At 35.1% G+C, this 13,600-nt stretch overlaps 1 protein-coding gene across 2 annotated transcripts in view; it reads left to right on the top strand.

Moving 5' to 3' along the window:
• Window positions 1–13,600, top strand: part of XPO4 (exportin 4) — a 123,981-nt gene that overhangs the window by 88,762 nt on the left and 21,619 nt on the right. For both annotated transcript variants that reach the window (XM_044249399.1, XM_044249400.1), the window contains exons 10-13: window positions 7,499–7,675; window positions 8,288–8,430; window positions 8,938–9,083; window positions 9,919–10,096. In XM_044249399.1, the coding sequence (XP_044105334.1) occupies window positions 7,499–7,675; window positions 8,288–8,430; window positions 8,938–9,083; window positions 9,919–10,096 (644 nt within the window). The remainder of the gene's footprint in view (window positions 1–7,498; window positions 7,676–8,287; window positions 8,431–8,937; window positions 9,084–9,918; window positions 10,097–13,600) is intronic.

Raw genomic sequence — 13,600 nt, 5'->3', positions numbered from 1 at the left:
TCATCATATTTTACCTTACTTCCCCAGAATTACTTATCTTATAACTGAAAGTTTGTGCCTTTTGACCACCTTTCTCCAGTTCCTCTTCCTCATTCCTCTGGTACAACAAATCTGATGTCTTTTTCTGAGTTTTGTGGGATTATTGTTGTTGTTCTTCTTCTGGTGCCATATATAAGTGAGATCAGTATTTGTCTTTCTCTGACTTATTTCACTTGGCATAATGCCTTCAGGGTCCATCCGTGTTGTCACAAATGGTAGATTTTCCTCATTTTTTTTTAAACGGGGAAATTTTCCAGTGCGTATGTATACCAGAGTTTCTTTATTCATCTCTCAGTGGTCACTTGAGTTTTTTTCATGTCTTGGCTGTTGTCTATAATGTTGCTGTGAATGTGGGGTTGCAGATTATCTTCTTGAGTTTTTATTCCCTTCAGATATATTCCCAGAAGTAGAATTGCTGGATCAAATGGTAATTCTGTTAATTTTTTGAGGGTCCTTCGTACTATTTTCCATAGTGGCTGCACCAATTTACAATCCCCCCAACAACACAGGGGTTCCCTTTTCTCCTAAAACATGCCATTATTTATTAACTTTTGCTCTTTTGATGATGGCCATTCTCACACCCATAAAGTGATAATTTCCTTTTGATTTTGATTTGCATTTCCCTAATAACTAGTGATATTGAGCTCCTTTGATGTACCTGTTGACCATTCCTATATCTTCTTTGGAAAAATGTCTTTTCAGGTCCTTTGTTCATTTTTAAATTGGATTATTTGTGGGTTTTTTGCTATGGAGTTATATAAATTCTTTATATTTTTTGGATATTAACCCCACATCACATCTATGCTATCACATATCTAGTTTTCACATAAAGGTGGTGTGTTTCCAGAACTCTCTAATCACCTCCATTGATCGGGTTTCTATTTCTGCACTTATATTTTGCTTTATTCTGAGGGGGTGTTTAGGTATTTGATAGGACATGCTCCCACCCTCACCCCCACTCCAAGTTCTTCAGAAGAGTCTTGGATATATTTGGCTCTTTATTTTCCATATAAAATTTGTGAATTTTTTAAGTTGGATTGTGGTAGGGGTTATGGGGAATCCCCTCTCTCTCTTTTTTAAAGATTCCATTCATCATTTTGACAGAGAGAGAGAGTGGGAGAGGGAGAAGCAGGCTTTCTGCTGAGCAGGAAGCCTGTCACAGGGCCCAATCCCAGGACCCTGGGATCATGACCTGAGCCAAAGGCAGACACTTCTGAACCACCCAGACACCCCAACTATGGGGAATTTTAAGTGAGGAATGGATATCTCTCGATATTAACACTATCCATAAAAGTGGTATTTCTCTGTACTGATTTAAGTCTGATTCATTGTGCCTAAATAAAGGAATACATTTTTTACTAACTTATATTTTTGTTCCTGTTGTAAATAGTATTTTTAAACTTCATTTTTCACATTCCTGCTAGCATAGAAAAAAATGCAGTCAGTTTTTGTATATTGATCTGATATTTACTAACCCTTCTAAATTCTTACTGGTTCCAATAATTTATCTTTAGAGTCTTTTTAGTCTTCTGTGACAGTTACATCATTTGTAAATAATGATAATGTTTTCAGACATTACAATCTGTGTTTCTTTTTTCTCGTAGTTTAATACATTTCTTTTTCTTATTGTACAGTATTGAATACAAATGGGAACAACTCATCTTTTCTGGTTTATCATTGGGAATAATGTCTGCTCTAGGTTTTTGAGCTGTTCTTTATCAAAATTGCTAATAGGTTTCTGTAAAACTTGACTGACTATTGGATATTATTAAATGAATTTCTGCTTAATAATTTAATGAACTGAATTGCTCTTATGGATATTTCTAATGGTAAAATTGCCCTTGAATTTCTGAGCTGAACCCAGCTGGATAATCACGTATCATGGCCTTTTATGAATGGCTGGATTTGTTTGTTGTCAGAATTATAACAACTCCACAGATCACTCTCTAGCCCATTTTTTTCTCTTCACTCGGTCAGTTTGTATAAGATTAGTTGTTTTTTATTTTGCTTTTTTTGGCTAGTTCACTAGATCTCACCTGTAAATCTGCCGAGCCTGGTATTTTCTTCTGGAGAAAAATTTTAACTAAAAATTTTAAATGGTTGGTTGTGAGAATATTCAAGTGTTCTTTTTTCTTTTTTTTCCTTGGTCCAAATACTAGGAGTGTGTCCATTTTTTTTAATCAGTTAAGTTTTTACTTCTACTTTTTTCTTCACATTTATAATTTTAATTTTGTTACTTGTATCATTTCAGAATACAATTTTAATATAAAAATGGAATATGCTAATTGGTAAAAGTAACCCAAACGGTGCATAAAAATTAAAATTCTTCAAAAATCACATTAATTGCCCACTTTTTTGGCATCTCTTTACTCATATATAGGGTTATAAATACCTTTTCCCCTCCTCAAAGTATGAACATTTAATACTTAAAATTGTTTTAAAATTTTTTTGATTAATGAGAAGTAAACCAAATCACTTGTAGTTTCACCTTCTGAAACTTATTAATTTTTTAATGTATTTTTCCCAAATTTTAAGCCATACCAATTAGACTTAAATAAAAATAAAATCATTACTTTTTATTTATATCATTAGCATTTTTTCATGTCATTAAAATAGTACTAGAAATCATGATTAGGGAAATGGTTCATAAATTTGTTAGCATGTGTTTAAGTAATGCTGCACTAGACATTCTTACATGTAAATCACCATATGACTCTGCTGTTAAGTAGACATTCTTAAGTCAGTTCCATTTTCAGTTAAACCTTTGAATGTTGTCTTGTTCTACATTAGGCCACTCTTCACAGCTGCTCTTCCATTAATCAGGCTTTAGAATAGTGGCCATGTTCTAGAGGGAAAGAGGAAAGGTGTTTAACATAGCAGTTGAAACTATATTAGAGATTATTTTAGTTTTTCATTACCTTCTTTGTTTCATAGAAGATTTCTGGTGGCATTTAAATGAAATAATCTTTTAAAACTTGCAGAACACAATCAGAAATAGAGTAGAAAGTTAAGATTAGAGAAAAAGAGCAATTGTGATATGCAAGCTAGAAGCTTACTTTGTAGGTAATGATAAATTTGATTTTTTAGATTTGAATTTGAAGGACTTGAAATGGGATGGGAGGTAAGGTTCCTTAAGAGGATCTCCTGCGGGCGCGTGGGTGGCACAGTGGGTTAAGCCGCTGCCTTCGGCTCAGGTCATGATCTCAGGGTCCTGGGATCGAGTCCCACATCGGGCTCTCTGCTCAGCAGGGAGCCTGCTTCCCTCTCTCTCTCTCTCTCTCTCTCTCTCTCTCTGCCAGCCTCTCTGCTTACCTGTGATCTCTCTCTGTCAAATAAATAAATAAAATATTAAAAAAAAAAAAAAGAGGATCTCCTGCAAAAAGAGGGAGCACAGCTGCTCCTCAGAGGAATTCTTTCTAATATTAAGTAAAAATAAAGGTAGAAAAAGTTTCTTGCAAAGATTTATGTAGGAGGCAGTGAATGATGTGGAATTCTCCGTCCCATGACAGCAGATGATGCTTGAACAAATTTTATTTGGCTATTTTTTGCAACATTCTTTAACTCTAAGTATACCACCGGGGTCTAGATTTTCAGTTTCCTTTAAGTTCTTTTTTGTTCGTTTGTTTGTCTTTATGTTTAATTGGATTCTGTTTGGAATTTAGAATTTTTCATTTTCTGCCCATAGTAACAAAGAGGAGGAAATTGCCAGAATAAGACCGTTTACAGTGATAAAACAAATTAGAAAATAAATGTAAAGAGATGGCATGCTAAACTCCAATAATGATGATGAAATTGATAGTATAAGTGAAATCAAAGATTGAGTTTAAGCTGATATCCTAGGTAAATTTTTTCAAATTCATCAACTTGTGAGAAAGCAATTTATTTCCAAGGACAATAGGAAAATAAAGCGTTCTTATCCAGTCAGTAATTCCGCAGGAAAAACTTCAAGTATTTTGTGACAGGAGTTTTGACTGGGTTGACAATATTCCTTTATTTCTTTTAATATTTGTGCTGCAGAATTTACTTAATGCAGTTTATAATAGTATTAGTGCTGAAAGCAGTATGTACAAAGGTGGAAATAATGGTGTAGAAAATAAATGATACAGAAATGAAAAAAATTGGTTGACTTGATCATTTTCATAAGTATTTGTAAATCTAAATGAATATGTTCTCACATTTATGGAACCAAGAATATGGAAGGCTGTCCTTCAAAAAATGATGTTATGAAAGTTTTCAAAAGTGTAATGCATTTTGATGATACCTGAGCAAGAAGAACCAGTTTTCCTCATTCATAAGTTCCGTGTTTACAACAAATTCTCCCCCTTGCTAAAACTGTATTGTAACCCCAAAATCAGCCCTCGTGACACTCATAATTCATGGACACGTACATGCAAAGATTTATGAAAAACAGGAATTGCGTAACATGCTTATTCCCAGCTGAGGTCAAACAAGGCAAATGCTCTGCCTTCCTGTTTTAGCCTACATATTACAAACAAATTTTCATGTTCTCTAGGGCTACATTTTTTGCATTTTTGTGTGAATTTGGGTTTTCTAAATTTTTCTCAAAAAATACTGAAGTTCTTCCTGTGCAGTGACTGCCAGGATAATTTCACTATTTGAGATGGCCTCTGAGTGCTATGTTGAAGTGCTGCCTAGTGTTCCTGTGTGTAAGATGGCTGTGATGCCTTATGGAGCAGATACATGAATCAGATAAGTTTCATTCAGGCATGAGTTATAGTGGTGTTGATCACTAGTTCATTATTAGTAAATGAATGATGTATATTAAATAAGGTGTCTGTAAACAGAAAGACATAAAACTAAGTTATGCATAAAACACAGTTATGTATTGATCTGTTCACCTCGACGTGGTAGAAAAATGTAGTGATTGGAGAAGGAACCTAACCTGTTTACTAACTCAGCGTTTGTGGCATCTTTATAGAATATAAATACCACAGATAATAAGCAGTAACTATTCATGAAATGAATAAGTTCCAGTTGGTTTCATTCAAAGAATTGCTCATTTTTGGTAAATATGCTTTTAGGGCCAGGTAAATATGTAGTAAGAATTTGGGTTTGCTCTGTTTAAATCCTTATTAAATTATCTAATGACACTCTTTTCATTTTTTCCTTCATTCTTATGTAAATTTGTCACAAAATGATTTAAAAATTTTATATATTTTAAAAGGTCCATTTTAAGGGTGCCTAGGTGGCATTAATTGGTTAAAGCGTCCAACTCTTGGTTTCAGCTCAGGACTGGTCTCAGGGTCATGTGATGGAGCCCCATGTCAAGCTCTGCACTCAGTGCAAAATCCACTTGAGTTTCTCTCTCCTTCTCTCTTTGCCCCTCCCTCCACTTGCATGCACATCTGTATTCATCTTCTCTCTCAAACAAATGAATCTTTAAAAATAACTAAAAGGTCCATTTTACCTAGAAAATGACTGGTCTTTTTGGTTTCTTTTTGTTTTGTTTTTAAATACACTGTGGGTAAATAAAAGCTGAAGGCATAAGAAAACATAGTTTATCTGAAGTAGTTCACATAGGTGCTTAGGTACTATGATCTGGGGGCACAGGGTAGTCTGGAATACTTAAAATAGATTTTCCATTACTTTCCTTTTTTAAGTCATTGGCCAATTGCTAGAATAACAGCTTGAGATGATTCTCTTTTGCGAAGGTTCCAGAGTTCTGTATTTGTAGGATGAATGCCTGCTTGCTTTAGAACCCAGAAAAGCCAAGTTATAAATTAGACCTATTGACCTTCAGTATTCGTGGGTTCACTACCTAGTATCAGAATACCAGAAACCTAGTAACAAAATGTGAAAACCTTTTAAGTGAGTATATAGTTCAAAACTCTGTTCTTTTATTTATAACAAATTTCTTATGAGAGACACCATTGTTAAAAACTGACCCTAAAATGTGTGTTTATCCTTCATGGCCTTTAGTTATTTTTTGTTTGCTTTTTGCTCTTCCCCATTGGACTGAGTTTAAAAGCATTAAAGGACGCGTTATTTATGTTTCTGTACTAACCAGTAGTTGGTTGACACTAAGTGTTCCTTTCATTGAATTGTGCTAATCTAATGAGTTTGTGGGTGAAGAAATCAATATATAGGTAAATTATGTACCCATATTAGTAATTGATGGCAAAATTAGGATGTGGATTCTTACTAGAATGTGAAAAATGAAGTGATATGTTAAATGTCAAAGACTTTGGGCTCCGTAGAGGTATCCTTAATCTCTACGTATAGACTTCCTCCCCAATATGACAGAATACTTTACTGTGAAGCTCTTTTAGTTATACATGTTGTAAAACTCAATACCCAAGCCTGCATAATTGTTAGTACCATTCTATTCTACATTGCTTACTGTCTGTTTGGCTTCGCCACTCACTTCTACTCACATACTTTGCTCACTCACTTGTACTCACATACTTTGCTTTTTGTGAGTCCGCAGGCTTCTGGTGTTCCTCCCACCTCAGCATCCTCCCTGGATTCCTTCCTGTGTAGGCCCTATCCTTGTTTTTCTTTTTTGTTCTAAAATGTTAGGGAACAGCTATGAAGTTCTCCCCACGTATTCTTAAATATGCTGATTAGGCCAGTCTGTTTTCATCATCCTTTACTTTTTCTAAAATCGTTGAAAGGTGTATAGTAAGTACACATTTAGTATTTTTATTCTAACAGTTCTCTTGACTACAGAAAAATACTGTTTGTTTTTTTTTTTAAAGATTTTATTTATTTATTTGAGAGAGAGAGACAGTGAGAGAGAGCATGAGCGAGGAGAAGGTCAGAGAGCGAAGCAGACTCCCCATGGAGCTGGGAGCCCGATGTGGGACTCGATCCCGGGACTCCAGGATCACGCCCTGAGCCGAAGGCAGTCGTCCAACCAACTGAGCCACCCAGGCGTCCCGAAAAATACTGTTTTAATTTTTACTTGCAAAGCACATGTTCCACAAAGTACTGAGCAGCTAGTCTTCTGAAAAGCATTAATTCCTTTGTGCTTAAGAATTCCTTAGATTAAGGGGCACTTGGGTGGCTCAGTCGGTTAAAGCCTCTGCCTTCAGCTCAGGTCATGATCCCAGGGTCCTGGCATTGAGCCCTGCATCGGGCTCTCTGCTCAGCAGGGAGCCTGCTTCTTCTCTCTCTGCCTGCCTCACTACCTGCTTGTGATCTCTGTCTGTCAAGTAAATAAATAAAATCTTTAAAAGAAAAAAATTTTGTAAAAATTTAAAAAAAGAATTACTTAATCTAAGTTACAAAGATTTTAGAAGGTTTAACAAAAAGCCTATACATTTTTACTGTAATGTTTGTTTAATTTTAAAATGGGCTCAATTAGCTCTAGATTATTAAATAGTTGGGAACCTTTGCTAAAGGAAAAATTTGTTTATACATATAACTCTGTAACTCATGTTATAATTCCCATCTTATTTCTCTGACCACCTGTTTTATGAGTGTTCTTTTCTCTTAGCTTGATAAAGATGACATGGTATACATGGAAGCATATGACAAATTGCTAGAGTCCTGGCTAACTTTGGTTCAAGACGACAAACATTTCCATAAAGGCTTTTTTACCCAACATGCTGTTCAAGTTTTCAATTCCTATATTCAGTGCCACCTCGCTGCTCCAGATGGCACAAGGAATTTGGTAAGTTTCAAGCTAGATTGTAAGTAAAAATCCATTTCATTGTAATTCTGTTTTGTCTATTTTATCCTATTATACATTGTATAATACTAGAAATTTAGGAAGAGCTTCTTGAGAAGATGTGCTGAGAACATTAGAGCAAAAGTTATCCCATTTTCTAAATGAGTTCAGTGTTTTGTGGGGTGCTCGTAGTTACCCCATTTTTCTTCAGTTTTCACTGAAAACCTGTGTCTTCCACCTATGTCTTCCTAGTTGTCCAGTGATACTTCTATATAAAGGACCATATCTTAAAGATGTCAGATTTTTCAGTTACTGAAGTTAAATTCTCTGGTGTGGGGAAGTGGGTTGTGAGTGCATTTTACTGTTTATACATGTGCATCATGGTGGGGTAATACCCTCCATTTCTTTCTCTTCTGTGTCTCCCTTTTCCCATTCTTTTGTAACTGCTAGCATTGTCAAGCATAGTTAGTAGGCCCTAGACCGCTGGGTTGGCTCTGTCCACCTCTCCTTTTCCTGTGATGTGCTGAAGTTATTTTACAGTGCAACAGAAATGTATGATTCATTGAACAAAGGAATGCAGTTCCTCACACTCTCTATTTCCTTCTTCAATAATAGACTGCCAATGGTGTGGCCTCTCGTGAGGAAGAAGAAATAAGTGAACTTCAAGAGGATGATCGAGACCAGTTTTCAGATCAACTAGCCAGTGTAGGAATGCTAGGAAGAATTGCTGCAGAACACTGTATACCTCTTCTGACAAGGTACACACAGTCCAAAGAAACCCCATGGAGCAAATATTCTCTATTCACAATTCCCTGGAGAGCACTTAAAGTGTTTAAAGACTTTAAACACCCCCACCCCGTATCCCAGCACACTGGAACAAATGGACAGAAACATACTCATGATTGCATTCCTTGGCTTGTACATTTGGAGCCCAGGCACTACAGCATAGATGGCAGAGAGATTGTGGAAAACATGGTATGAGAAATGATTTGACCCATATCAATATAAAAACTTGGAATAACCAGTTTTCAAATGCCTGTTGTAAACCTTGATTGTTTGTAAAGCAATGTTTTAATTCTGTGTCATAAACAATAAATCACAATTCCTATACTGCTATGAGAACAGTTGTGTACTATAATATTTTCATATATGTGTTTTTGTGCTAACTTCTTAATTTATGATGTCTAATAAATGGATATTATGAGTTGTTCTAGATCTTTGTTTATTGAGCTTTATGAAGCTTTGGTTTTTTTCCCCTCTTTCAGTTTATTAGAAGAAAGAGTAACAAGGCTCCATGGTCAGTTACAACGACATCAGCAGCAATTACTTGCTTCACCTGGTTCAAGCACTATTGACAACAAAATGCTTGATGATCTGTATGAAGATATTCACTGGCTTATTTTAGTTACAGGTTGGTTGGTTGTTTCTTTTTAAAATGTAGTTGCCAACTGAGCAGTTTTTAAACTTCATATGTTAGAAGAAGCTTCATATGTTAAAAAAAATAAAAGTCCATACATAGTGTTGGATGAAATTTGAATATAGCTTCTGTATATCACAGAGCTGTGGATGCATTTTTTAAAAATACTGGCTAACATGTATATTTAATGCCTTTTGCTTACCCAGTGACATGTGGAATTCATTGCAACCCACTGATTTAGTACTATTTCTTTTCTGTTTAGTACTATTAGCAGGTTTTATTATTGTTACTGTTATTATCCCCATCTTATAAATGAAGAAGCTGAGAGAGACTTTTAAGAAACTAGCCTGTGGTCACACTGCTATTAATTTTTGGAGTCAGAATGCAAATCTAGGCAGTCTGACTTTTAGGGTCTTATTTTATAAGCATATTATCAGTGTTTTTGTATTTTAAATAATCGAGAAAAAGAAATCTTACTTTTTGAAAAGGCATGCCCAAATACTGATTTTGATAGAGATAATAGTAGAATTCCTATTATGTTTATAGATATATTACTGAAAATTATTAAAAGGTAGTAGATTAAAAAACCTACATGTCAGTATGAATTATAAAATTGGTGAATAAAACATTTGTCCTTTGTATTTTGAGAGTTAATTATCTGAGAAATAGAAAATTTCTTCTCCTCAAACTTGAAATTGACATTTATAATTTATCTTCACATCAACTTAATATGATGTATGTAAATCAGATAAAATTGAAAACATTTATAGTACGATTTGATAAATGTAGATTTGTTAAGTGTTCATTTTTAATTTTTTTTAAACTGAAGGCTACCTCTTAGCTGATGATACTCAGGGAGAGACTCCGCTAATACCTCCAGAAATAATGGAATATTCCATTAAGCATTCATCTGAAGTTGACATTAATACAACACTTCAAATTTTGGGATCTCCAGGAGAAAAGGCTTCTTCCATCCCAGGGTACAACAGAACAGATTCTGTGATTAGGTAATATGAACTCTATAGCTGTGCTCTTGTAATTTATACTGTTTTATAAATTCTGAGTTGATGGGTAGATGACTTGAGTGTTAGGCACGTTGTAAATCTGATACATGAAAGAAAACTTGGAGAAGCCTTGAAATAAACAAGGATGGCAAGTACTCAGTATATATAAGTAATGCCAATCTGGTGAGAATTGACAGCTATATCCTGTACTGAGGAAAACAAATGTAAAATTATTCTGAATACAGTGAGACTTTGAAGGGACATTTGATCTAAAGTACTCTGAACATATCCCATGTCCATCAGAAAACAGTGCTAACACAGTACAGGCACCCTAAATGAATGAAACAAAGTATGTGAGATTCTTAGAAACCGGGAGAATATTAACAAGCATTTTTTTGTTGATAAAGCTAAAACTACATTTCAGTGGCTTTCTTAAGGAAAACTAAGATTCTTACCTTATAAAACAGAAATAGTTGTCCTGAATATGTGAAACTTGAGAGTCCTGTCAGGTGAGGTTAGAAGACAGTAGTGTGCCTAGATGAGAATTGACTTTGATCTTCCTATTAGTAGTGGCAAAATTTTCATTAATTCTTAATGGTGAAATTAAGGAGGGATACACCTAGACAAATATTCTCCTAAAAGGGGATTTGAAACAGCATTTTGGATTTCAGTATCTTTAATTTTAGGTTTCAGACAGAAATATCAGTAATGAAATAACATTGGTTTTTGCCAGTTGCAAAATCAGTAACTCAAGCAGGGTGCTGTCCCCCTCATCTTTTTAATTTTAATGCAAAAATACATGGATATCATTTATGCCTGTGCAGTAGAAAGTGATTTTTAAAAAAAAATGAACTATTAAGTTAATATCAAGGAAATGTTTGAGAATTTATTTCCTTTATTGTTTTATTCTCTTGTTTGAAATAAAATATCAATGCTCTATGGAAAAAGTTTTATTCTATATGGGATTACTGTAGGCATTAGATTAGGTGCTTGTGGAAATCATCACTTTTGCTTTGGCTTGATTCATGGCGAATGTTAATTTCAAAGGCAGTTCATTTCAGGGTGCTGTCATATTATATTCTTTGTCACATTTCTTGCCTCGGCAGTACCATCAGGAATGCTTTCCTTGTATTTTCAGTGCTTTTTCAATTTTTGCGAGTCTCAGGTATCAGTGTGGGAGCAAAACATTTTTGTATCTGAGAGCACAGACTATGGAGGGTTGAGATGAGGAAACAAAAATTGTCTTTTTTTTTTTCCCCAGTCCAAAGAATTAATTTGAAATTGAAGGCTATATGAGAGAAACACTACTAGTTTGACTAAAAAAAGTTCACATTTCTTGAAGAATTTATCCTTTAACAAATAATTATTGATTACCTAATATGTACCAAGTACTGTTCTAGGCATTTGGGATACATTAGTGACCAAAACGGACAAAAATCAATCCCCTTCTAAAGCTCTTTATAGGGGAAAGATAATAAATAAATCATATGGTGTGTTAGAAGACCATAAGACTGTGGGATAAGAAACTGAACAGGGTGAGGCGAATCAGGAGTGCTGATCTCAGAGATTTCTATAATTTTTAATGTTGTGATCAGTATAGGCTTTATTTAGAAGGTGACTTGTGAGCAAAGATTGAGGGTGGTAGGGATGAGGCCATGATGTCCTGGGGAAGAGCTTTCCAGGCAGAGTGAACTGCTAATACAAAGGCCCTGTGGCATGCCTGGCATATTCAGGCAACAGATGGAACTACCATTGTGGGTTGAACAGAGTGAGATGGAATTTTGTCAGAAAATGGAGATAGAAGGGAAAATAGAGGGAAATCAGATAAAGTCTTTAGCCTTTGCTCTGAATGAAGTGGGGTGCTGTTGTAGGGTTTTGAACAGAGAATGTTTAAAAGGTTACTCTGCTACCTTGAGAGTAAACTACGAGTGACAAAAATGGAAGCAGGGGGACCAGTGAAGAGGCTAATTGAAGTAATCCAAGGGAAAGATGATGGTGGTCCAGATTAGAGTAGATGTTGCAAGAAGTTAAAGAGAGCTTTCTTGGACCCATTTTGCTGACTTTTGGTTTATAAACTGAAAAGGTAATCCAAGATTAATTTGTAAAGTATTGGAAAGTGTGAGTGCTGTCTGAAATACAATGTTTAGATAGCTTACTTAAGAATTAAAGTAGGATTAGGAATTTAAACTATCAACAATTAAAAAATATTTGAGTGTAACATTGTGTGTCCACTATACTTTAATGAAAAAAAATGTGACATTTTCATCAGTTCAATTCCCCTATGTGCCACGATCCAAGGATACAGTAGAAGTCTGATAAGAGTGATAGAGGAGCACCAAGGTTTACCTAACCTCTTACTAGGGGAAGAAGTAAGGGGTGCTTTTGGGAAAGATGGCATTTAACCTGATAGTTGAGGGCTGAATAGGAGTGCAACATACAGCAGAAGGTGAAGAGTATTCCAGGTAGTGACAGTAGCCTAGGCAGAGACCTGGAAGTGAGAGTGTGGCGTGAAGCAGGAGGCAGTTTGTTGTTGCTTACATGTAAACGTAGAGGGAAAAGGTCTTTGTGGAGATGGAGAAGTAGGGATGGTCTTTGTATTGCGTGAGAAAGATTGGAAATAGGGAGGTGAAGTGATCAAACCATAGTAGTAAGATTATACTGTGGAAAACGGATTTAAAGGATGACAAGGCAGGTTAGGCAGCATTTCCATTAGTAGGGTGAAAGAGGCAGATGGTTCTTTCAGAAGAAACCTCATGGGGTACAGTGGTGAGGATATAGGAAGGGTTCCAGGGGAGCCTCAGCGAACAGCCTGTACTCTTCTTTACCTGGCTCCCGCTTTACAAAAGAAAGGCAAAAGCTCTTACTCATTCTGAATCTTATCATAATGGATAGGGAGGTATGTAAAAATGTGCAGAGTGCCAAATAAAGGGACAGTTCCAAATAGTATGGTGTTGGGAGTGAATGATTGAGGAATAGAGCACCAGTAATTTACAAGTCAGAAGGTTTTCAGCCCTTTGCATTAAATGACATTGAAGGAATCAGGTTGTCAGTTAACAGATTGTTAAAAATAATTTTTGATGGTGGATTTCTGTGATTTTTGGCATATAACTTGGAAGAAGTTCAAATAATTAAGGAACCCTGTTATTTTAAAAATGCTTTCCATTTATGTGAATAGATTTTCCCACTGTTTCTATTTAAATGAAATCGGAATCAAATCAAACTATGTTCAGCTCTGTCTCATTCTAGCAAGACGTAGTATTTTTTCAGATATATGGACTCATTTGGAAAAACAAAATCCTGCTACATTAATTTCAATTACAAATGCATAAAATTTTATTTTTGCATTTAATAATTTGTTTAAATCTGTGTTGTACTTTGCTCAATTGTGTATTAGTATTACATCGATAGATAATTCAAAAGATGTTTTAAAAATAGTCTTATGGTCACTGAGAATATTTTTAAATTCTATTTCAATAGCCAGACATACTTATTTCAGATAATTAAATG

This window comes from Neovison vison, chromosome 5 (genome assembly GCF_020171115.1).
Source record: "Neovison vison isolate M4711 chromosome 5, ASM_NN_V1, whole genome shotgun sequence".
Classification (NCBI taxonomy): Eukaryota; Metazoa; Chordata; class Mammalia; order Carnivora; family Mustelidae; genus Neogale; species Neogale vison.
Note: the sequence above shows the minus strand (reverse complement) of the source record. Positions and strands in the feature narration are given on the sequence as shown.